The 25,682-nt window shown below is 40.7% G+C and overlaps 1 protein-coding gene across 2 annotated transcripts; it reads right to left on the reverse strand.

Annotated features, from left to right (window-relative positions):
• Window positions 1-1,553: 1,553 nt before the first annotated feature.
• LOC118393153 (synapsin-1-like) lies at window positions 1,554-25,682 on the reverse strand. Of its 2 annotated transcripts, none has more exons than XM_035785526.2 (13): window positions 24,757-25,682; window positions 18,874-18,931; window positions 17,479-17,570; window positions 16,692-16,848; window positions 16,449-16,538; window positions 14,342-14,404; window positions 14,077-14,219; window positions 13,831-13,905; window positions 13,641-13,743; window positions 6,820-6,969; window positions 6,587-6,656; window positions 5,858-6,443; window positions 1,554-4,899 (listed from the first exon to the last, which is right to left on the reverse strand). In XM_035785526.2, the coding sequence occupies exons 1-13, from the start codon at window positions 25,080-25,082 to the stop codon at window positions 4,872-4,874; spliced, it is 1,941 nt and encodes a 646-aa protein (XP_035641419.1). In that variant the 5' UTR covers window positions 25,083-25,682; the 3' UTR covers window positions 1,554-4,871. The 2 variants fall into 2 exon arrangements, with proteins under 2 accessions (XP_035641419.1, XP_035641418.1); XM_035785525.2 differs by having other exon boundaries at window positions 1,554-4,937.

A 25,682-nucleotide genomic window follows, 5' to 3' on the forward strand; every position in this document is an offset into this window, starting at 1 on the left:
TTATATTCTCAGAGAGCATACTTAGATTATTCATATACAAAATAAAGCTAGAAACAAACAAGCAAACAAAACAAATGTTGGGCTATGAAGCAAATCCTTTGACGAAAGTAAAGAGACCAAGATGGGGAAGGAGTAATAACAGTCTCCTCTGTATCTCTTTGACTGGATGGGGTAGATGCTGCCTTTGTCTGGTACAATAGTTCCAACACAATAGTTCCAACAGTGACAAGTAGTTTCTATTAACTTTACAGGGCTTGTGTGTTTGACTGTTGTACTGTATATAAACCTTGAACGAACACATTTGTTGCACAAAAAAACAAGATAAAAAAATCATCTTTGGATATTTTATATGCGTGCTCTGTTTAAATTAATGGGATCACTTCAACATTGGCATTTGTGTGTAGTATTTTGTTGTAATGCTGGCAGTAAATCTTATTCACCAGATTTTTCCACCTCATGCCATGTTCATTATCCCTTTTGCATAGCTGGCATATTATGCATGAAAGTAGGTACAATCTTAAAAGATTACCAGACATTTCTAATCTACTCTGTCGCACTTTTGTTACTGCCACGGCTCACTTGAAAAATAATGTAAATCTCAATGTGACTACTCTGACTTCTCAATACTTTTAAGGTTGCTCACACCTGTTGTATAATTAGGGCCCTGTGTTCTGTAGAATCATGTGACCATTTTATCCTGTTTAAGCCTTACACAGAAACAATAATTATACAAAAAAGTTAAGCAGTTGTCTGAGGATGGTGCTGGACCATCTGACATAAAATGAAAAGGGTTCAAATCCAGTCATGTCACATGTCACATGATCACGCAAAACACCGGGCCCTAGGTATAATATGCTGTATCTCTGTAGCTCTTATTACATGTTCTCCAAGCATTAAAACATTATATCCGTCCTTACAACAATATGAGGAGAAAGACATCCGAAAATACACCAATAATTTAGGTCACTCCCCTCTACAGTATCCCAAGATAGGATCTCATGTTGGTGCATTGGTTGCTAGATCGAATCCCGAGCTGACAAGGTCAAATCTGTCGTTCTGCCCCTGAGCAAGGCACTTAACCCACTGTTCCTAGGCTGACATTGAAAATAAGAATTTGTTCTTAACTGACTTGCCTAGTTAAATAAAGGTCAAATAAAATAATACAAATTGGTGGTTGTGATGTGATAAAGTTCACAGTAAAGTGGCCTTTGAGTATCCAACTAGTTGGTCAGACTGTAACCCTGCACCACCTTGTGGTCACATTGGTAGAGCTAAACCTTATTACACCAATAAAGCATAATATGACAGTCGTTCGACTGAATAGCTCTTCTACAACTCCACAGAGGAAATGAGCCATTGGCCATTCACAGCTTTCAACTGAGCTTGCTGTTATCATGTCTACTCAGAATGTTATTTTTGATCATCATTTGAACATTATGAAGAAAATGGTTCCTCATTGTTACTAATGGTCTTGAACTTTATTGAATATGTGCACACGTTGATAGCATAATTATGAAGGTACATTGCAAATAACATCAAAATAACATCACATATACTTTTATACATTTATTTGAATACTCCACAATGATTTACAATATATGTCATATTTATAATTTTTGTCTATTTTAGATACATATAGATTTCTTGTTTTATATATCTGGCAGGCATCAATATTGACCATCAATTTCACAGAAATTCATAGTGCAGATAACAAAATAAAAAATAATTACATTGCATTTAGGAAAACTACTTAAGCAAAGAAAAAAGGCATACAAATTGTAAACATACATTCAAATCTATCCATCAAAAGAATGTAAACAAAATAAACATTTCAACCCATGTCTATGAATATCAACAAACAATATTCATATAGATTGATTCAATTATGATGACACTCCAATGTATAATCCACCGGAGGATTTGAACTCTAAACACAGCTAAGATGTTCTCTGTTACAGGCAGTAGCAGAGAGCCGAGTAAAACAATACAGATGTATACCAATCATGTGTTCATCCAGACAAGTCATTTTTTTGTAGCAGGTATCATTTGATGCTTCTCTGATCCATTCATTCAATGGTATACCCTGTTTGCTGAGTTATGATTTCCATTGAGTCCCATGATAAGATGTGTAATATACATTTTCAAACGTAGACATTTAATCCTGAATACAAGAGAAACTAAGATAAAAAAAGATTTTTCAAAAAGTAGAAATAATGCATAATTCATGATAGTGAATGCCAGTACTGAAAAAGGGCTTACAAATTATATAAATGCCAAAAATCCAAAACCAAAATCCACAAGTATTCATTGCACAAAATATCAACAAGCACAGCATGACAAATGTGACAAATCTGCATCATTCATAGGTCACGATCTGTACAACACTTCTATTTGGTTTTACAAAACAACATTTACACGTTTATGCACCACTTATCACAAGGGTTCACTGTGGATACACTAAGAGTCGAAGCGTAGAGGAAGCAGAGGGGTTCTGCAGGGAGATTGGGACTTTTCCAAATTAGCTCCAAAAAACAGATTGCCTGGAACACACTCATTTTGGAAGACATATTCAGTGCCCTAGAAACAGAAGGTTTCAGCTTTGGGCTCAGGGGATATCTAGGGATTGTTTTCTGACCAATGATCAAAGGGGTCATTAATGTTTTGAGGAGAAAGTATTACATGTAGAAAATCAAACAGAAGTATACTGCAGTGGTACTGTATATCCCACAGGGGACATACCAGTATATTTATTTTACACTGCCTACATGACCCATGGTACATTCCTTGGCTGAGCATTTACTTGGACTAGGTCCCTTACTCACAAGCTGTGACCCTGCTGGGAGCCAGGGGACAGACAGGATAGGCACCCAAACTCTCCACTTACAGAAACAGCAGCATCCCAGGCCCTTGTGATGGCAGGTAAAATAGAGCACTGAGATGGCTGTGTATCTACAATCTGACATTCAAATCTCAAAAATATCGCTTGACTCATGTCTTCAAGTATGATGTTGTTATATTTCATGTGCAAATACATTTGAAAGAACAAATACATTCTACCTCAATAAACACACATGCTTTCATTTGCAGTGCTCATCATCCTCATTTCAGTGCAACGTTTGGAAGAACTGACCCGACACCAGTGTGTCACTTACCAGGACATCCCTGAGACAATACTATCTGACTGAACTTTGTGCCTGTGTAAGGCATGTTTTCCAAATTGAGAGCTATTGAGATTTTGTCTTAATCTAACAGAAGAAGGGAGAGGGAGGCAGCAACGGCATTCTCACAAAAACAACACATACTTTTGTTATGCTAAGTACGCTAGCTAATTACATGTGACAACACGGTTACAAGCAGCGATGTGAGTGATTGAAATTGCAACCTTATCTCCTTTATTGACATGCATCTTTAAAAAAAAAATCATATTTTAGAATGAATGAGCAACTCAAACAGCTGTGGTGTTGCTTTACTGTAACACTGAACTGACCTACTGTAGTGTGAACAACACTGTGCCGACAAGTTTAATTTAGCGATGGTTCATTTCAGAGCCAACCAAAACTTGGTCAAATGTGTCACTATGATCTGACAGTAACAGAAAACTGTGAACACTATCATGACGATTACCAGTGTATTGTTTCCAGTATACTAGCATAAAAACAATTTCAAATAATCAAATCGTGACCAAGTAAATATCTCCCATTACATAAAAACTGTAGCAACATAGGCCACCTACTGAAATGCAATATATAATAACACCATTTAAAAAGGGACTGATGATTGATGGGGTAAGAATCTTCACCCTTACTTTTACTGAAATTTAAACACACGTGCAACAACAAGAGAAGTGAATGTGTACTGTATGTGTGTGTGTTTGTAGGAATCATTTGGAATGTGAAGGTGATGGGGAATGTTTCAGACTGAGAGCAACAAACCTCCCACTGGGCACATCTAGTTTTGATTTTCATTTGGTCGAGTTTTCAAAAAAAATACATGTAATTGGATTTAAGCGAAAAGTTAGGTGAAAAAAAGACAAAATGCCCTTACATTGATTACTTTTTTGCAAATCCAATCAGTTTTCCACATTGATTCAACGTCATCTCGTAGATTTTTCTGGTTGAAATAAAGTGGAAACAACATGATTTGACCAGTTTTTGTCCAGTGGGCTATCTATATTATATTCTATGTGTGGTCTTCAAATGTACAGATGTAGGATCTTAATTTGATCACTCTTTTGTTGTGGAGAATTTTCCTGCACCACAGGAAATGCAGATGAGCTTTGTGATTTACATAAATGCACTGAAAACCCACACTAACACACGGTTTTTAATATTTGACATTTATTTAACCTTTATTTAACTAGGCATGTCAGTTAAGAACAAATTCTTATTTACAATGACGGCCTACACCGGCCAAACTTGGATGACGCTGGGCCAATTGTGTGCCGCCCCATGGGACTCCCAATCACGGCCGGTTGTGATACAGCCTGGGTTATATTAACAGTATTGCACTTGTCACATAGCCTAATTTTGGCCAGCTTAACCATCGATCAAGCAATATTATGGATTTAATGTTAAAATCCTTTTGCTGCAGGATAATTTTGCTACAACAATACAGGTCAAATTAAGATCCCATGTCTGTATAGGCAGTAGATGTTTTATATGTGCATTTTCACATCAATGTACATCAATATCCATGATAGGGAGGTGTTAGTTCTATTGGTCCATTGTGTGTTGGGGAGGGGAAGAGGGAGGGACTGCCTTTCAGTCTGTCTGTCGGCGTAGGAGGGGGCTTACTCCATCTCTCAGTCTGAGAAGATACTAGCAAAAGACTTGCGTAGGTTACGTATGGTCTCAGCCTTCACCTCATCCTGGCTAAGGCTGGCCCGTGGCGTTGGAGTTTCTGGAATGTTGAAGGCATTGGTAAGAGAGTGGGATTTGCTATAAAGAGAGGAAATGGCAATAGAGGAGAGGAAGAGGCTATTAAAGTCATGCAGCAAACCCATGTAATGGTAAGAAGTATAGGGTGTAATGGTAAGAAGTGTAGAGCATGGCTGGAGAAAGAAAGAGATAGACCATACATAGGGGATAGACAGAGTTCCTTCAGTATGTATGGACATTCCTTACATAACTGATTCAGTGCACTGACCAGCTCAACTTTATATGTATACTGAATGATTGATCTGGATGCAAAGGCATGCTTTTTTAATCAGCAACCCATCCCCCCAACCAGTGTTCCTAGTTCCATGTTCTGGACTTGACGGCACCAAGATAAATTAATTGAAGAAATTGCTTGCAGTTGTCTTTCAGTCAGTCAACTTGGGTACTTGGGTCGCATATCCCATAAAATCTAGCTTTATCCAAAATAAGTCCTTGTAATTTCAAGTGCAACATGAAAATTAATAATGAGCAGGACACAAAAAGTGTGAACATTCCATTGGAATCGTCTTGAAAAAACTTGTTCGGCACACTCAGTCCAAATATTTGGATCAAATAATAAATCGCACTGTAAACATCTGATAACATATCCCATGACAAACTATAGCTACATTGATTTGCAAACTCAATATCTAGCCTACAGTACAGATATAACACCATCATGCACATCAATCCCCTTGATGAGATAAAAATAAATTAAAGCTAAATCACAGAAGAACACAGAATCCTCTCGTCGGTTAATTACTTATCCTTATCTAGAATGAGATAGACAGAGCATCCTGTGTGGCTCACAAAAACTGCCAAAAACAATAGGAGGATGTTACATCCGATATTGAGCTATTGAGTAATACAGTTGGGATACACTGAGCCAAAAGTATATTGGCATTGAATGTTTTGGGAAACTTTATGAAAGCTATTCTTACTTCAGTGGAGGGATGGCTCCCATAGCAGGAGGGTCCTGGTTGGGCTTCTGTGGGGGTTGGGGCTTCTGCTGCAGAGGAGGTTTCCCTCCCGGGCCTCCCTGGCCCTGGGCACTAAGGCGGGGCTGCTGAGTGGTGGGGGCCCCAGGGCGACCTTGCTGGGCTGGAGCCCTCTGCTGCTGGGGGCCCTGGGGACCTCCTCCCTGGGACTGCTGCCTGGCAGGCTGACCTGGCTTCTGCTGGGGCCTCTGCTGGGGCTGGGCCCCTGTGGACTTCTGGCCCATGCCTCCAAGAGAGGGGCTCTGCTGCAGCTGGGGACCTGACTGCTGTGGCCTCTGGTTTTGAGGGGAGCCCCCCTGGCTCATGGATCGCTGGGGGGATCCCTGACCAGAGGGGGGTTTCTGCCCCTGACCTGGGGGACGCTGCTGGGCCCCAGCTCCTGGGTTGGTTCCTTTCTGTGATGTCTGGGCAGGGGGGTTCTGGGTGTTGGGGCCTGGGGAAGGGGGCTGGCCTTGGGGAGAGGGGCGCTGCTGGGAGGGGGATCCTTGGCGAGGGGTGGCAGTGCCGGTTGGTGTCTGTTGTGGGCCACCTGAAGGAGACAGAGCACCGTTTATCCTGTCCCTATTAAGCAATCATTAAAAAACAATTTAGCTATCATATTACCAGCTAATGAACAAAAGCAACTGTCCATTGGGATTTTTGGGCCTTAATATTACAGAGCCATCTTCTTACCTTGTGGAGAAGGGCGTTGCTGAGCCTGTGGCACTTTGGGTTGTGAGATAGGCTGAGAGGATGTAGCTTTCTGCATGGCCAACATGTTACAATGAGACATAAAGTGAATGGGTTATAAATACAAACCAAATATACTGGCCAATTAGCAATAAAGACCACTCATCTAAACATACTCCTTTTGACAAATATTGACTCATCTTAAGTTTATTAGACTGAGTGGTGGTTAGTGTCACCTGTACAGGCTGTGCAGCTGTGGGACGGACAGGAGAGGGACTTGCAGTGCGTGGGACTGTCTGGTTCATTTTGGAGATGACCAGGTCTGCAATTTGAGCACGATCTTCACCCTGCTGGTCTCCAATCAGAGGCATGGAGCAACCCACCACCTGAGAGAACGAGATGGGGAAACACAAATCAAATTGTATTAGTCACATGCGCCGAATACATCAGGTGAAATGCTTATTTACAAGCCCATAACCAACAATGCTGTTTAAAAATTACGAATAAGAAATAAAAGTAACAAGTAGTTAAAGAGCAGCAGTAAAATAACAAGAGCGAGACTATATAGAAGGGGTACTGGTACAGAGTCAATGTGCGGGGCACTGGTTAGTCGAGGTAACATGTACATGTAGGTAGAGTTATTAAAGGGACTATGCATAGATAATAAGAGTGTATCAGCGACGTAAAAGAGAGAGGGGGGGGGCAATGCAAATAGTCTGGGTAGCCACAAGGTATTACAATGTTGTTACCAGTGTAATTACTGTGTTACTACACAGTTTAAGAATGCTTAAATTGCGAGCCTTTCCCAATAATGCAGTACTCAATATCAAAATAGTATGGAATCCATGAAGCCCAAGGCAAAAAAAATACAACTTAGCCTCTTGGAATTCTCATTTGAATGACTTAGTATCTTGTTTCAACAACTTGCTCATTACTTCATTGTTATTTTGCCTAATTAGACCTATTTTGTTATGCAGCTTATTGCACCGTGTAATGGTTGGTGCAGCCATTCATTCATGATTCTATCCATTGATATGATTATTCATTGACAGCTCTTTGATAGCCTAAAGCAGGGCTGCTTTTGAATGCCAGAGCATGTAAGTGGGCGAGTGTTGAGTGTGGAGCAGCGCAAAAAAAATGGTGCCTTCTCCCGCTCCAATTTCGCTCTGGTACTGCTCAGCCACAAGCTCTGGGCCTGCCCAGCTTAGTATTTTTATTTCCTTTATCACTAGTCTTTTAATTCTGCCTATTCGGTTGTAATTATTTTGCCCCCCCATCCACAGTAGCCTATATCTAGTTTATATTCTACTTTCTAACGTTGGGAAATGTAATTTCTAGTTTGAAGGAAATGTATTCACGTATGTTTTTAGGTAGGCAATACATAGACTACTGTGAAATATGTTTGAGATTTTCTTGGAATAGAATCAATTTAATTAAGCTAAAACATCTTAAATAAATCGTAAATAATAAAGGACGGTATCAACTTCTTTTCATTAATAAAATGAAAGAAATAATCTCAAGCAAACACCAATAAGCTTCACATGTGGATTGAAAGTGGGAAAGTCGCTCTACAAATTAAATATTATTATTATTATTATAATAGAGACAACAAAATACACATGTAAAAGCTTAATTACATAAAGGAATATTAGTGGGAATATAACCATAACATAAACAAGAGAAAGGAGAATGGAATACATATGAGAAGCCTAAAATGTACAAATACAATGAGACAATGTGCTTTTGTGCTATTTAAAAAATAAATAAAAAAATGATTGGAGAAAGAAAATAATTAGGCGGCCAGTATGGTGCAATAAACATTACTATTTACTATCTACTATTTATAGAAAAGATATACAAAATAATATGTGCAACAGCAATGCGTTTTGACTACTAATTCATATGCACATTGCATCTGAAACGGTTCTTTTTAGGGGTCCATCTACATTCATTCCACCTGGGCCTATTGACCCAGCTTTGGATATGTACTACAGACTGGTGGATAAAGACATATCCAAGCTACAGGTCTTAAATGTCCAGAATGACCCCTCTATAGTCATCCACCTAGTGGACAAGGGAGGTGCTGTTACTGTACAAGACTGAAGTACTCAGGCAACTGAATGATCAGACGTTCTGTAAAATATTCACTACAAAACCCCACAAAAAAGCTTCTGTCATTGAGGGCATGCAGAATGGTGATATCACCAAAAGAGAACACAGATTGGTGCGTAAAAACAGCTCCACACTGGTAATCTGCAGTCCCTAAAATACTCTTTAATTATCTTAATTCCCAAAGGGACAGGATGAATCTTCTTTGCAATGTCAGACCAGATTTGGCAGCAGGCCCGAAGATCTCTACTCAACGTCAAATTCTCTGATTGATAATTATGCCCCTATGTATTGTGACACTTTCGTTTACCAAATACTCCACAATTACATTTACATTTAAGTCATTTAGCAGACGCTCTTATCCAGAGCGACTTACAAATTGGTGCATTCACCTTATGACATCCAGTGGAGCAGCCACTTTACAATAGTGCATCTAAATCTTTTAAGGGGGGTGAGAAGGATTACTTTATCCTATCCTAGGTATTCCTTAAAGAGGTGGGGTTTCAGGTGTCTCCGGAAGGTGGTGATTGACTCCGCTGTCCTGGCGTCGTGAGGGAGTGTGTTCCACCATTGGGGAGCCAGAGCAGCGAACAGTTTTGACTGGGCTGACTGGGTTTAACTAATTAGACATTAGTTAAACTTCCTCCTGCTAATAAAAACGCCAAATCCATCAATCACGCACAGATCTCCCTCTCAAGCGCTCCTTCTCAGGGGCTTTGCATTATCACCAAATGAATAGGTTGTTGGCATCGGTGCTATTGAAAATTGGATAGCTTATTTATGTAAACCATTAGCCAACAATTCAAAGATTAAATGAATTGTCATCATGAAAGTTGATCTCTTCATTTTATTTTGGTGATAAAATGTTTATTTTTTTGTTATTGTGAACTGTAGTCTATAACAAGTTACTCCTTTCAATTAAAGCCCTATCAGAGGAGATTCTGAAAAGCATGTTGTTCGCAGCATAAACCAGCCTATAATTTCTGAAGTTTATTCATTTATTGGTGATGGATACTTTAACTGTAAGTTTAGTAATTCTATTGATGGAAAAATTGTTTACCTCGTGTCGCACACATTTAATTCAACATTTGATTATAGCTCACAATCAAGCATAGCCACAGGAAATAGGGGTGCTGAAGGTGCTGCATCACCCCCTGCAAAATTAGAATAAAAAATATGTATTAATAAAAATATACAGTTGAAGTCAGAAGTTTACATAGACTTAGGTTGGAGTCATTAAAACTTGTTTTTCAACCACTCCACAAATCTATTGTCAACAAACTATAGTTTTGGCAATTTGGTTAGGAATTTTTCCAACAATTATTTATAGACAGATTATTTCACTTATAATTCACTGCGGCAGTGTAGCCTAGTGGTTAGAGCGTTGGACTAGTAACCGGAAGGTTGCAAGTTCAAACCCCTGAGCTGACAAGGTACAAATCTGTCGTTCTGCCCCCGAACAGGCAGTGTTCCTAGGCCGTCATTGAAAATAAGAATTTGTTCTTAACTGATCTTGCCTAGTTAAATAAAGGTAAAAAAAAAAAAAAAATCACAATTCCAGTGGGTCAGAAGTTTAGATACTCAAAGTTGACTGTGCCTTTAAACAGCTTGGAAAATTCCAGAAAATGATGTCATAGCTTTAGAAGCTTCTGATAGGTTAATTGACATAATTGGAGGTGTACCTGTGGATGCATTTCAAGGCCTAACTTCAAACTCAGTGCCTCTTTGCTTGACATTATGGGAAAATCAAAATAACTCAGCCAAGACCTCAGAAAAATTGTAGACCTCCACAAGTCTGGTTCATCCTTGAGAGCAATTTCCAAACACCTGAATGTACCACGTTCATCTGTACAAACAATAGTATGTATGCAAGTATAAACACCATGGGACCACGTAGCCATCATACCGCTCAGGAAGGAGACGCATTCTGTCTCCTAGAGATGAACATACTTTGGTGCAAAACGTGCAAATCAATCCCGGAACAACAGCAAAGGACTTTTTTACTGGGATTAAATGTCAGGAATTGTGAAAAACTGAGTTGAAATGTACTTGGCTAAGGTGTATGTAAACTTCCGACTTCAACTGTATAGAAATATTTGACTACAAAATAAGTGCACTGGGCCTTTTACTAGTGTTAGCGGACCGATATACAGTGGGGAGAACAAGTATTTGATACACTGCCGATTTTGCAGGTTTTTCTACTTACAAAGCATGTAATTTTTTATCATAGGTACACTTCAACTATGAGACGGAATCTAAAACAAAAATCCAGAAAATCACATTGTATGATTTTTAAGTAATTCATTTGCATGTTATTGCATGACATAAGTATTTGATACATCAGAAAAGCAGAACTTAAAATTTGGTACAGACACCTTTGTTTGCAATTACAGAGATCATACGTTTCCTGTAGTTCTTGACCAGGTTTGCACACACTGCAGCAGGGATTTTGACCCACTCCTCCATACAGACCTTCTCCAGATCCTTCAGGTTTCGGGGCTGTCGCTGGGCAATACGGACTTTCAGCTCCCTCCAAAGATTTTATATTGGGTTCAGGTCTGGAGACTGGCTAGGACACTCCAGGACCTTGAGATGCTTCTTATTAAGGAGCCACTCCTTAGTTGCCCTGGCTGTGTGTTTCGGGTCGTTGTCATGCTGGAAGACCCAGCCATGACCCATCTTCAATTCTCTTACTGCGGGAAGGAGGTTGTTGGCCAAGATCTCGCGATACATGGCCCCATCCATCCTCCCCTCAATACGGTGCAGTCGTCCTGTCCCCTTTGCAGAAAAGCATCCCCAAAGAATGATGTTTCCACCTCCATGCTTCACGGTTGGGATGGTATTCTTGGGGTTGTACTAATCCTTCTTCTTCCTCCAAACACAGCGAGTGGAGTTTAGACCAAAAAGCTCTATTTTTGTCTCATCAGACCACATGACCTTCTCCCATTCCTTCTCTGGATCATCCAGATGGTCATTGGCAAACTTCAGACGGGCCTGGACATGCGCTGGCTTGAGCAGGGGTACCTTGTGTGCGCTGCAGGATTTTAATCCATGACGGTGTAGTGTGTTACTAGTGGCTTTGTTTGAGACTGTGGTCCCAGCTCTCTTCAGGTCATTGACCAGGTCCTGCCGTGTAGTTCTGGGCTGATCCCTCACCTTCCTCATGATCATTGATGCCCCACGAGGTGAGATCTTGCATGGAGCCCCACACCGAGGGTGATTGACCGTCATCTTGAACTTCTTCCATTTTCTAATAATTGCGCCAACAGTTGTTGCCTTCTCAACAAGCTGCTTGCCTATTGTCCTATAGCCCATCCTAGCCTTGTGCAGGTCTACAATTTAACCCTGATGTCCTTACACAGCTCTCTGGTCTTGTCCATTGTGGAGAGGTTGGAGTCTGTTTGATTGAGTGTGTGGACAGGTGTCTTTTATACAGGTAACGAATTCAAACAGGTGCAGTTAATACAGGTAATGAGTGGAGAACTAATAGGTCTGTGAGAGCCGGAATTCTTACTGGTTGGTAGGTGATCAAATACTTATGTCATGCAATAAAATGCAAATGAATTACTTAAAAATAATACAATGTGATTTTCTGGATTTTTGTTTTAGATTCCATCTCTCACAGTTGAAGTACCTATGATTTTAAAAATTACAGAACTCTACATGCTTTGTAAGTAGGAAAACCTGCAAAATCGGCAGTGTTTCAAATACTTGTTCTTTCCACTGTAGATATAGTTGTTGCCTGTCCCTTCCCCTTCGATTATCATTCTAATGGTAGGAATGGAAAGAATAAAACCCTTTCCTCAAACTTTTACATCAAAAGGTGAAAAGTTATGGGCAAAGCCACAAAATAACCAAAACAACTTAAATATTCTTCTTGATCAAATAACAGGGAAAACAACCACTTTTTGTGCAGTATTAATTGTTTTCTTTCTCCAATCAAACCTAATTCTAAACTTTTCAAATATATTCCATTCTTCCTATTGTTTATATTGTGGCTTTATTCCCACTAATATTTATTTATGTAATTAAGCTTTCACATGCATATTTTTCTGTCTTTATAATAATAATAATAATACATTTGTAGAGCACATTTCCCACGCTCAATGCATATGTCAAGTTTATCGGTGTTTGAGATTATTTATTCCCTTTATTTCATGAAAATAAACTGATACGGGCCTTTATTATTTATTTTAGCTTAACTAAATGGATTTATAATGTGGTGTTTCTATTCCAAGAAAAATGTAAATAAATTGTACAGTAGCCCATGTATTGCCCACCTAAAACATCTGTTTATACGTTAGAAGTTCTTCAAAATGGAAACTACATATCCTAATGTTAGAAAGTAGAATATAAACTAGATATAGGCTACTCTGGGTGGGGTAGGCTAAATAATTACAACCAAATAGGCCTATTAAAAGAATACTGATAAAGGAAACAAAAAATGCTAGACAGAGCACGCCCAGAGCTTGTGGCTGAGCAGTACCAGAGTGAAATTGGAGCAGGAGAGAAGCTGCTCAATTCGTCTCTGCTCCTTGCTCCACATTCGGCAACTTACATGCTCTGGCCTTCAGCCCTGCTTTAGGCTATCAAAAAACTGTCTATTCATAATCATATCAAAGGATGGAATCAGTGAGTTGCTACAGCAACCATTATACGGTCTGACAAGTTGCATAACAAATTAGGCCTAATTAGACAAAGGAACAATGAAGTTGTTTCGAAAGAGATACTAAGATGTTCAAATAAGATATTCTCTCATTCAAACGAGATAATTGCAAGAGTCTACGTATTATTATTTTTGGGGGTCTTGGGCTTCAGGGCTTCCGTAAAATAGTATAAATATTTTTTTAAATACAAAAACATGCGACATAAGAAAGAAAACTGGAGAGTGTAAGCTATATAATAAGTATAAGAGCAAAATTGTTAACAATGCTTCTAATCCTTTTACCTCTATAATGTAATCCTTGCCATCTTTTCCATGCAGAGCCTCCACAGCGCACATATCCAAACCGCCAAACACCTCAGAGCAGGAGTCCACCCACATCCGATACCTACGATGTTGGAGAACACTGCTAGTAACTACTAAACACACAGCTGTCTGTCTGATTCACAAAAGCCCAGTCTGTGTTAACACTCACCTGTCTGACATGGCTATCTGTTCCAGCATAGCTGAACCAGTGTTGGTTTTCCAGTTCCCTGAAATTGATGTGCGCCTGATAAACAGACAAGATCTACCGTTTAGCATGTTCTCTTTTGATCATATTATTCACATCAATGTTGGGATATGCAGAATAAATTATCTGTAACCTGTGCTGAATAGCTTGGGGATTTGTAGAATGGATTGACCTCAGTCACCACAACAAGGAGCTTATTTTTTCACTTACATGTAGGCCTTGTAATTGTCTCCAATCTTCTGGATGCGAACATCATACTTTGCATCGATGAAAGGTTCAGATGTGGCATAGGTCTTGGTCAGGGCAACAACACTGGCAATATCTTGGAAGTCATATTGATTGTCCACTTTCACCTGCAGGGTAAAGTCATGATTGAATAAGATTATGTCAATAGTATTCATTTGTGAAGCATAAACACTAATCCAGGCCTACTTTGTATAATTTAAAATAAGTAACAAGAGCAGTCCAGTCCTACCTTCCCTATCCCTGAGTGGGCGTGGCCCATTTTCACCACCACAGGGAAACCAGGAGTGGTAATCTGCAGCAAAAGACAACACAACATTCCCATTGGAAAACGTCATACTACACAGGCCCCAGACATGCAGGTAGGTTTGTTTGACTAAAGAGAATGTATAGCACAGCTTTTCTTAGTAAATTGCTAACTGAGTAAACTGTAAACTCAAATTGAGCTGCTGTTATTTGCTAAATGTGCCAGGATGCAGTTAAATAACAAAGTATCATCACGTTTTAATGTGCATTCGGAAAGCATTAAGACCCCTTCCCTTTTTTCCACATTTTGTTACGTTACACCCTTATTCTAAAAAGGATTAAATTACTTATTTTTCTCATCAATCTACACACAACACCCAATAATCACAAAATGAAAGCAGATTTTCACACATTTTTGCAAATTATTACAAATAAAAAACAGAAATACCGTATTTACATAAGTATTCAGACCCTTTGCTATTATGAGACTCGAAATTGAGCTCAGTTGCATTCTGTTTCCATTGATCATCCTTGAGATGTTTCTACAACTTGATTGGAGTCCACCTGTGGTCAATTCAATTGATTGGGCATGATTTGGAAAGGCACACACCTGTCTATATAAGGTCCCACAGTTGACAGTGCATGTCAGAGCGAAAACCAAGCCATGAGGTCGTAGCTCTGAGACAGGATTGTGTCGAGGCACAGATCTGGGGAAGGGTACCAAAAAAATGTTTGCAGTAAAATGTTTGCAGTTCCCATTCTTAAATGGAAGAAGTTAAGAACCACCATGACTCTTCCAAGAGCTGGCCGCCAGGACAAACTGAGCAAACGGGGGAGAAGGGCTTTGGTCAGGGAGGTGACTAAGAACCTGATGGTGACTAACGGAGCTCCAGAGTTCCTTTGTGGCGGGAGAACCGTCCAGAAGGACAACCATCTCTGCAGCACTCCACCAATCAGGCCTTTATGGTAGAGGGGCCAGACTGAAGCCACTCCTCAGTAAAAGGCACATGACAGCCCGCTTGGAGTACTCTCAGACCATGAGAAACCGAATTCTCTGGTCTGATGAAACCAAGATTGAACTCTTTGGCCCTGAATGCCAAGTGTCACGTCTGGAGGAAACCTGGCACCATCCCTAGGGTGAAGCATGGTGGTGGCAACATCATGCTGTGGGGATGTTTTTCAGCTACAGGGACTAGGAGACTAGTCAGGATCGAGGGAAAGATGAACGGACCAAAGTACAGTGAGATCCTTGATGAAACTTGCTCCAGAGCACTCAGGACCTCAGACTGGGGTTAAACATTCACCTTCCAACAGGAGAACAACCTTAAGCACACAGCCAAGACATCACAGGAGTGGCTTCGGGACTAGTCTCTGAATGTTCTTGAGTGGCCCAGCCAGAGCCCGGACATGAACCCGATCGAACATCTCTGGAGAGACCAGAAAATAGCTGTGCAGTGACGCTCCCCATCCAACCTGACAGCGCTTAAGAGGATCTTTCGAGAATGGGATAAACTCCCCAAATACAGGTGCACCAAGCTTGTAGTGTCATACCCGAGGCTGTAATCGCTGCAAAAGGTGCTTCAACAAAGTACTGCGTAAAGGTTATGAATACTTATGTAAATGTATGAATGTGTGTGTGGGAATATGCTGAGGGCATCATGAGCCCAAACAGCAGCAGTAAAACTTTCAGAGTAATGGTTGATCATTGAGGCGAGCTGCGCCGAGAGCAGGCCAACGACTGCAGGTGTGGAGGGGGGCAGCACTGCGGCTGTACAGACACTGATCTCATTGCAGTGCTACTGAGGGGATCCATAGGGCGCAGGAAGAATCAAACCCACTCTGGCTCTACTGCGACCTGTACACATGAACCCTCAGTCTGATCAAAGACAATATTAAGATTGATTGTTGTGATAGATCTGAGATGGATTATTGATGTGTGCTAGCTACTCCTTTGCCCTTTTCTTACTGGACACAGAAATGTTATTCAAACAGAAGGGCCACCTAATAGTCTTTGCTTAGGTCTGTTTAGTGTGAAAACATGGCCATGTCATGGTGGGGGAGGAGTAGAGGGAAGCAGATGGCAGAACACCCACCATTTCTCTGTGGTTGGGATAGTAAACCTGCTCGATCAGTGGGAATTCCTCTGGTCCAAGTTGCTTGTACAATCTCACCATATTAGCAAACTGAAACGAGACACGATAATACACAAGAGATGACTTTTTCAGTTAAATCAAAATTCATGATCTGTCTAGCAGTCATGGCTGTTTACTTGAATTAGATTAGGCTCAGAAAGCAAATAACAAACAATTGAATCTGCTTTATATTGCCACGCTTACCACCCATGGTTTGTCACAGAAGTTGTAGACAGAGTGTAGAGAGTTTACACCCACGAGACCAGCATACTGTAACCCAATCACTATGTGTCGGTGGTCTCCATTCTTGGCCATACTGAAGGCATGCTGCCTCACCAGCACAAAGTCTGGCCTGAAACACCTTGGAAAAATTTTAAATCACACATTACCAATACATTATATTCAAACAGACATGTCAACATTTTATTCTGGCTTTTGCACTTGAAAATTACAAGCATCATGCATATCTTGTAACATAAGCAATCAGGACACACTTATGATATTGTCGTGCCCTGATCTGTTTCACCTGTTCCTGTGATTGTCTCCACCCCCTCCAGGCGTCGCTTATTTTCCCCAGTGTATTTATCCCTGTGTTTTCTGTCTCTCTGTGCCAGTTCGTCTTGTATGTTAGTCAAGTCAAGCGTGTTTTTCCCGTTCTCCTTTTGCTATTCTCTAGTTTATAGTCCTCCCGGTTTTGACCCCTGCCTGACTCTGGACTACTTTCCCACCTGCTTGATCATCCTGCCTGTCCTGACCTTGATTCTGCCTGCCCTCTGGTACCTTTTGGACTCTGAACTGGTTTTGACCCATTTGACTGTCCACGACGATTCTCTTGCCTTACCCTTTTGGATTAATAAATATTGTAAGACTCCAACAATCTGCCTCATGTGTCTGCATCTGGGTCTAGCCTTGTGTCATGATAGATATGTGTGTCTGATTATCTTAAACATCATGTAGAACACTGTATTCAAAGGATGTACAGTAGACTTACTTGGTGACCTTGGTTCCATTCCGGATTGCTTCGATATCAACACTATAGCCCCCTGTAGCATGCGCTATTAGGTTGATTTCAGAGAAGTCAGCCTGAGTGGACAACATCCATGTCAATCCCAGTCAAACCTCAACGTGATCATAACAGGGACATATTAAAGTTATAGTTCACTGCAAAAATCAATGTTTTCCAGGTGTGATGAATTTAGATTTTTTCAATTTCTTCGGAGTTGAGACAGGTGGCTCTACAAAATAGATGGTGTGGAACATTGATTCATCTTCACATTAGCCCACTTAAGAGATCAGATTTGTCTGACAGACTTTGATTTTGGAGTGAACTACTGTATTACTTCAATGGCTTTGTCCCCAAAAACTGAGGCAGAAGGTAGCCATTATCACCTCCACAGATAATGAGACATTCATTGCACAGGGCTCTTCCTGCTGAGACTCATGGGGTGCATAGTGGAAACACTCTAATGCAACATAAAAGGAGTGGACAGAAATAGGAGACATTGAAAATGCCGGTAGAGAAAATAATCCAGAAGCATTTTCAAGTCTTCTTTTACAAAGCACAGAGGGTAGCAATTAACTTCATTGTTCTATTAAGCCACCACCGGGTACAAATGTTTTGGGGTCCATGAGATCATTTTATTTTCCATGGATATTGTTAGCAGATTCAGAATGACCTATTTCCTTAATATATTTGACAAATATGACAACATTATTATCTCACTTGATAATTATCCAACTGTCAGTCCACTTAACATAGTTCAACTATACATGTGCATGTCTTGGGATTTCTTTGATTCATTGTTTATTGCATACAGTAAGTGCAGGTCTGCAGCACCCATGTACACTCCTAGAAAAAACGGTTTCAAACGGGTTCTTCAGCTGTTCCCTTAGAAAACCCCTTTTTGGTTCTGGGTATAACTGTTTTGGGTTCCATGTAGAAACCTCTGTGTATAGGGTTTTTACATGGAACCCAAAAGAGTTCTACCTGGAACCAAAAACGATTTTAAAAAGGGTCCCCTATGGCGACTGCTGAAGAAGCGTTTTAGGTTCTAGATAGCACCTTTTGTTCTAAGAGTGTAGATGCAGGGGTTGTCTATCTGTGTGCTTCAAGCCCTGTACTGAATAAAACCCATCATGAGATGACCTGTGAGTTTCATTGGCTGTTCTATAACCTCAAATCTCCTCTCTCCGATATAAAATAGACAATTAATATATATATATATATATATGCCATTTAGCTGACGCTTTTATCCAAAGCGACTTACAGTCATGTGTGCATAAATTCTACGTATGGGTGGTCCCGGGAATCGAACCCACTACCCTGGCGTTACAAGCGCCATGCTCTACCAACTGAGCCACAGAAGGAGGTGAACGAGCAACCCACCTGTTCCACCTTAATGTCGAATTCACCATGAACCTTTTTACCTTTGAAGACCTTTACCCTAGAGAAGAAAGGCAAGAGAAAATATTTGAATTGCATAAAAACTAGGACTACTTTGGAGAGTAGTTTTGTAATGCTATCATCAATTCTCACAAGCATACTCGATGTACAGTGCCTTCAGAAAGTATTCACACCCCTTGACCCTTTTTCACATTTTGTTGTGTTACAGCCTGTTTACAAATTAATACAAAAATGACAAGCTGAAATGTCTTGAGTCAATAAGTATTCAACCCAATTTTTATGGCAAGCCTAAATAAATTCTGGAGTAAAAATGTGCTTAACAAGTCACATAATAAGTTGCATGGACTCCCTCTGTATGAAATAATAAAGTTTGACATTATTTTTTAATGACTACCTCTTCTCTGTACCCTACACAAACAATTACAGTATGTTCGGAAAGTATTCACACCCCTTGACTTTTTCCACATTTTGTTACGTTACTGCCTTGTTCTAAAATAGATCAAATAGAAGATTTTCCTCATCAATCTACACACATTATCCCAAAATGACAAAGCGAAAACAGGTTTTTAGAAATCTTTGCAAAAGTATTTAAAAAAAACAGTGGCCTCCATTCTTAAATGGAAGAAGTTTCAGACCACCAAGACTCTTCCTTGAGCTGGTAGCCCGGCCAAACTGAGCAATTGGAGGAGGAGGGCCTTGGTCAGGGTGGTGACCAAGAACCTGATGGTCACTCTGACAGAGTCCTAGAGTTCCTATGTGGAGATGGGAGAAACTTCCAGAAGGACAACCATCTCTGCAGCACTCTACCAATCAGGCCTTTATGTTAGAGTGGCCAGACAGAAGCCACTCCTCAGTAAAACGCACATGACAGCCCGCTTAGAGTTTGTCAAAAGGCACCTAAAGGACTCTCAGACCATGAGAAACAAAATTCTCTGGTCTGATGAAACCAATATTGAACTCTGGCCTGAAAGCCAAGTGTCACGTCTGAAGGAAATCTGGCACCATCCGTACGGTGAAGCATGGTGGTGGCAGGATCATGCTGTGGGGATGCTTTTCAGCGGCAGGGACTGGGAGACTAGTCAGGATTGAGGAGTGCCCATCGGGTTCTTGGTCACCTCACTGACCAAGGCCCTTCTCCTTCAACTGCTCAGTTTGGCCGGGCGACCAACTCTAGGAAGAGTCTTGGTGGTTCAAAACTTCTTCCATTTAAGAATGATGGTGGCCACTGCGTTCTTTGGGACCTTCAGCGCTGCAGACATTGTTTGGTACCCTTCCCCAGATCTGTGACTCGAAAACAATCCTGTTTCGGAGCTCTATGGACAAGTCCTTCTAACTCATGGCTTGGTTTTTGTTCTGACATGCACTGCCAACTGTTGGAACTTACAGTATATAGAGAGGTGTGCATCTTTTCAAATCATGTCCAATAAATTTAATTTACCACAGGTGGACTCCAATCAAGTTGTATAAACATCTCAAGGGTGATCAATGAAAACAGGATTCACCTGAGCTTTATTTCAAGTCTCATCGCAAAGGGTCTGAATAATTATATACATACGTTTTTTTTGTGTTTTTTTTTCTAAATTTCTAAAAACCTGTTTTCGCTTTGTCATTATGGATGTTGTGTATAGATTGATGAAGACAACAACTGTTTAATACATTTTAGAATAAGGTTGTAATGTAACAAAATGTGGATAAAGTTAAGGGGTCTGAATACTTTCCGAAGGCACTGATACTGTAAGGTCCCTCAGTCAAGCAGTGAATTTCAAACATCAATTCAACCACAAAGACCAAGGTTATCCAATGCCTCGCAAAGAAGTACACCTATTGGTAGGATGGGTAAAAAAGCAGACCTTGAATATCCCTTTGTACATGGTGAAGTTATTAATTGCACTTTGGATGGTGTATCGATGCACCCTGTCACTACAAAGATACAGGCGTCCTTCCTAACTCAATTTCTGGAGAGGAAGGAAACCGCTCAGGGACGTCGCCATGAGACCAATGGCGACTGTAAACAGTTACAGCGTTTAAAGGCTGTGATAGGAAAAAACTGAGGATGGATCAACATTGTAGTTACTCTACAATACTAACCTAAATGACAGAGTGAAAAGAAGGAAGTCTGTACAGAATAAAATATTTGAAAACAAGCATCCTGTTGCAATAGGCACTAAAGTAAAACAGCAAAAAACGTGTCAAAGAAATTAACTTGAATACAAAGTGTTCTAAGCACAGGCAGAATTCTAGAGGAGAACCTGGTTCAGTCTGCTTTCCAACAAAGAGACAAATTCACATTTCAGCAAGACAATAACCTAAAACACAAGCCCAAATATACAATGGAGTTGCTTACCAAGATATCAATGAATGGCCTAGTCATAGTTTTGACTTAAATCGTCTCGAAAATCTATGGCAAGACTTGAAAATGGCTGTTTAGCAATGATCAACAACCAACTGAACAGAGTTTGAAGAATTTTTTAAAGAATAACGAACAAATATTGTACAATCCAGGTGTGCAAAACTCTTAGAGACTTACCCAGAAAAACTCACAGCTGAAATCACCGCGAAAGATGATTCTAACATGTATTGAGTCAGGGGTGTGAGTACTTATGTAAATTAGATATTTTTGTATTTCATTTTCAATATATTTGCTAAAATTTCTAATAACATGTTTTCACTTTGTAATTATGGTGTATTGTGTGTAGATGAGTGAAAATCTACTTTATCGATTTTGAATTCAGGCTGTAACACAACAAGAAGTAAAATAAGTCAAGGGGTATGAATACTTTCTGAAGTAACTGTACGTATACATGTATTATCAAATAAAACGGACCCAGTTTAACACACTGGAAAGGAACATGAACTATCATGGACCAAGAAATCATCATGGTATCTTACACTTTTGGCCTAAGGTAAATACTTAATCAGTGGGTCTCTCATATGGGCTGATAAGCAGACCAAAAAACATTACATTCTGAATGCGTCATAATTTGGCCGGACAGAACCATTTGAATATGTAGCCTAGTCTAGCTTACCATGCCTGGCACAAGTGAGGCTATCTGGAATGTGCTGGTGGTGCAGAAGTGCAATTGCACCATTTGCATTGCCCAAGACATCTTCGTTATTTCGGTGGCCTATGTACAGTGGGGCAAAAAAGTATTTAGTCAGCCACCAATTGTGCAAGTTCTCCCACTTAAAAAAGATGAGAGAGGCCTGTAATTTTCATCATAGGTACACTTCAACTATGACAGTCGAAATGAGAAAAAAAATCCAGAAAATCACATTGTAGGATTTTTAATGAATTTATTTGCAAATTATGGTGTAAAATAAGTATTTGGTCAATAACAAAAGTTTATCTCAATACATTGTTATATACCCTTTGTTGGCAATGACAGAGGTCAAACGTTTTCTGTAAGTCTTCACAAGGTTTTCACACACTGTTGCTGGTATTTTGGCCCATTCCTCCATGCAGATCTCCTCTAGAGCAGTGATGTTTTGGGGCTGTTGCTGGGCAACACGGACTTTCAACTCCCTCCAAAGATTTTCTATGGGGTTGAGATCTGGAGACTGGCTAGGCCACTCCAGGACCTTGAAATGCTTCTTACTAAGCCACTCTTTCGTTGCCCTGGAGGTGTGTTTGGGATCATTGTCATGCTGAAAGACCCAGCCACGTTTCATCTTCAATGCCCTTGCTGATGGAAGGAGGTTTTCAATCAAAATCCCACGATACATGGCCCCATTCATTCTTTCCTTTACACGGATCAGTCGTCCTGGTTCCTTTGCAGAAAAACAGCCCCAAAGCATGATGTTTCCACCCCCATGCTTTACAGTAGGTATGGTGTTCTTTGGATGCCACTCAGCATACTTTGTCCTCCAAACACGACGAGTTGAGTTTTTACCAAAAAGTTATATTTTGGTTTCATCTGACCATATGACATTCTTCCAATCTTCTTCTGGATCATCCAAATGCTCTCTAGCACATTTCAGACGGGCCTGGACATGTACTGGCTTAAGCAGGGGGACACGTCTGGCACTGCAGGATTTGAGTCCCTGGCAGCGTAGTGTGTTACTGATGGTAGGCTTTGTTACTTTGGTCCCAGCTCTCTGCAGGTCATTCACTAGGTCCCCCCATGTGGTTCTGGGATTTTTGCTCACCGTTCTTGTGATCATTTTGACCCCACGGGGTGAGATCTTGCGTGGAGCCCCAGATCGAGAGAGATTATCAGTGGTCTTGTATGTCTTCCATTTCTTAATAATTGCTCCCACAGTTGATTTCTTCAAACCAAGCTGCTTACCTATTGCAGATTCAGTCTTCCCAGCCTGGTGCAGGTCTACAATGTTGTTTCTGGTGTCCTTTGACAGCTCTTTGGTCTTGGCCATAGTGGAGTTTGGGGTGTGACTGTTTGAGGTTGTGGACAGGTGTATTTTATACTGATAACAAGTTCAAACAGGTGCCATTAATACAGGTAACGAGTGGATGACAGAGGAGCCTCTTAAAGAAGAAGTTACAGGTCTGTGAGAGCCAGAAATCCTGCTTGTTTGTAGGTGACCAAATACTTATTTTCCACCATAATTTGCAAATAAATTCATTAAAAATCCTACAATGTGATTTTCTGGATTTTTTTCTTTCTCATTTTGTCTGTCATCATTGAAGTGTACCTATTATGAAAATTACAGGCCTCTCTCATCTTTTTAAGTGGGAGAACTTGCACAATTGGTGGCTGACTAAATACTTTTTAGCCCCACTGTAGGTGTGATAATAACTGTGGATAGCATTGATCAACACTGATTGTACAAAACATCAGGATCACCTGCTCTTTCCATGACATAGACTGACCAGGTGAATCAGGGGAATCCTGGTGAAGCTATGATCCCTTATTGATGTCACTCATTAAATCTACTTCAATCAGTGTAGATGAAGGGGAGCAGACAGGTTAAAGAATGATTTTTAAGCCTTGAGATAGTTTCGACATGGATTGTGTATGTGTGCCATTCAAACGGTGAATGGGCAAGACAAAATATTTAAGTGCCTTTGAACGGGGTATGGTAGTAGGTGCCAGGCGCACCGGTTGAAGTGTGTCAAGAACTGCAACCCTGCTGGATTTTCACGCTCAACAGTTTCCCATATGTATCAAAAATGGCCACCACCCAAAGGACATCCACAACTGTGGGAAGCATTGGAGTCAACATGGGCCAGCATCCCTGTGGAATGCTTTTGACACCTTGTAGAGCCCATCCCCCAACAAATTGAGGCTATTCTGATTGCAAAAGGGGGTGCAACTCAATATTAGGAAGGTGTTCCTAATGTTTTATTCACTCAGTGTACACTGTAGTATGCAGCAGTTGGGCGGCAGGTAGCCTGGCGGTTAAGAGCGTGTGGACAGTAACCGAAAGGTCGCTGGTTTGAATCCCAGAGCCGACTAGGTGAAAGGCACTTAACTCTAATTGCTCCTGTAAATAAGAGTGTCTGCTAAATTAGTAAAATGTGGTCTCGTTGTGTGTGTGTTACTATCCTTGTGGGGACCTAACAATTGATTCGCATTCAAAATTCTAACCCTTAACCCCTAACCCAACCATAACGCCTAACCTAACCACACATTCTAACCTAATTGTAACCCTATCCCTAAACTTAACCCCTAAGCCTAAAATATTTTTTTTCCTTGTGGGGACTGGTGAAATGTCCCCACTTGTCAGAATATTCCTTGTTTTACTATCCTTGTGAGGATATGTGTGTGTGTGTGTGTGTGTGTGTGTTATGACCATAGTAAAGATGAATTATATCCTAATGACGTTATGTTTCTTGGTAGCATACTGACACCCATTTGAGTCTAGACAGGGGCCATAACTTGTAACCTTACACAGTACTCTCCTTACCAGTCTGTTTGTTGGTCATCAATTACCAGGAGTATCTTGGCACCAGAGGCAACGCCTGCTTTGTCTGCTACCTCGGTGACTTTCTCAGCAACAGCAGCAGTGGTTTGTTTGACAGCTTTAGTAAAGGAAGATAAAAATCCAGCTCCGGCTCCGCTACCAGTGTTCTCCGACTGCTGGTTGGTAGACAGACGCCTCTCCGGTGGTCCAGGCGACACTACTGCAGGGTCTTGCTGCGGCAGGTCAGGGCGTTGTAGATCAGTCATGTACCCATTGGGCAAATTGGACATAAAATTGCTGTCCGACAGCCGACGACGCAGGTAATTCATGTTGAAAATGTTTGGCTACGAAAAGGTGTATGGTGAATCCTCCTTTCTGATGCAGATGTATGAATTCGCCTACCAATAGCCTATAACACTATTTTGACATTTGAATCGAAGGATCAGTTGGAAATGTATCAACCCTGAGTCGCAGAATTTAAAAAAACAAGTTACGTCGTTAAAATAGGTATCTCCATAAAATTATTTTATTTCCAAATCAATAGATGGATATGCCTGTATCCCCTTCAAGGTTCAGACCTCTTCAATTGACTCGATTATGGGTCACGATGAGAAACACACAGTCAACACGAATATCTAAGCTTCGCCTACCTCCAATTGTCCAAATTCGAGCCGTATCCAACAAAACATTAGTGAGTGGCTGCGTAAAATAGATAACATGTGAGTCTGGCATCCACGTTCACTGACCAAACAGGCCGTGCTTCGGTCTCTTTTCTAGGGAACTGAGCTTCCGTGATTTACATTTGGGTTTCCAGAATTTGTCTTATTGCATCACCCCTATCCAATCTTTCCTTCGAGGTTCGGCGCAGTTTTCCCGTCTATCCTGCGTCACTCCCTTGCATCCCTTTGAGAGGAGAGGGGCAGGTTGGG

The sequence above is a fragment of the Oncorhynchus keta genome, chromosome 14 (assembly GCF_023373465.1).
Source record: "Oncorhynchus keta strain PuntledgeMale-10-30-2019 chromosome 14, Oket_V2, whole genome shotgun sequence".
NCBI lineage: Eukaryota > Metazoa > Chordata > Actinopteri > Salmoniformes > Salmonidae > Oncorhynchus > Oncorhynchus keta.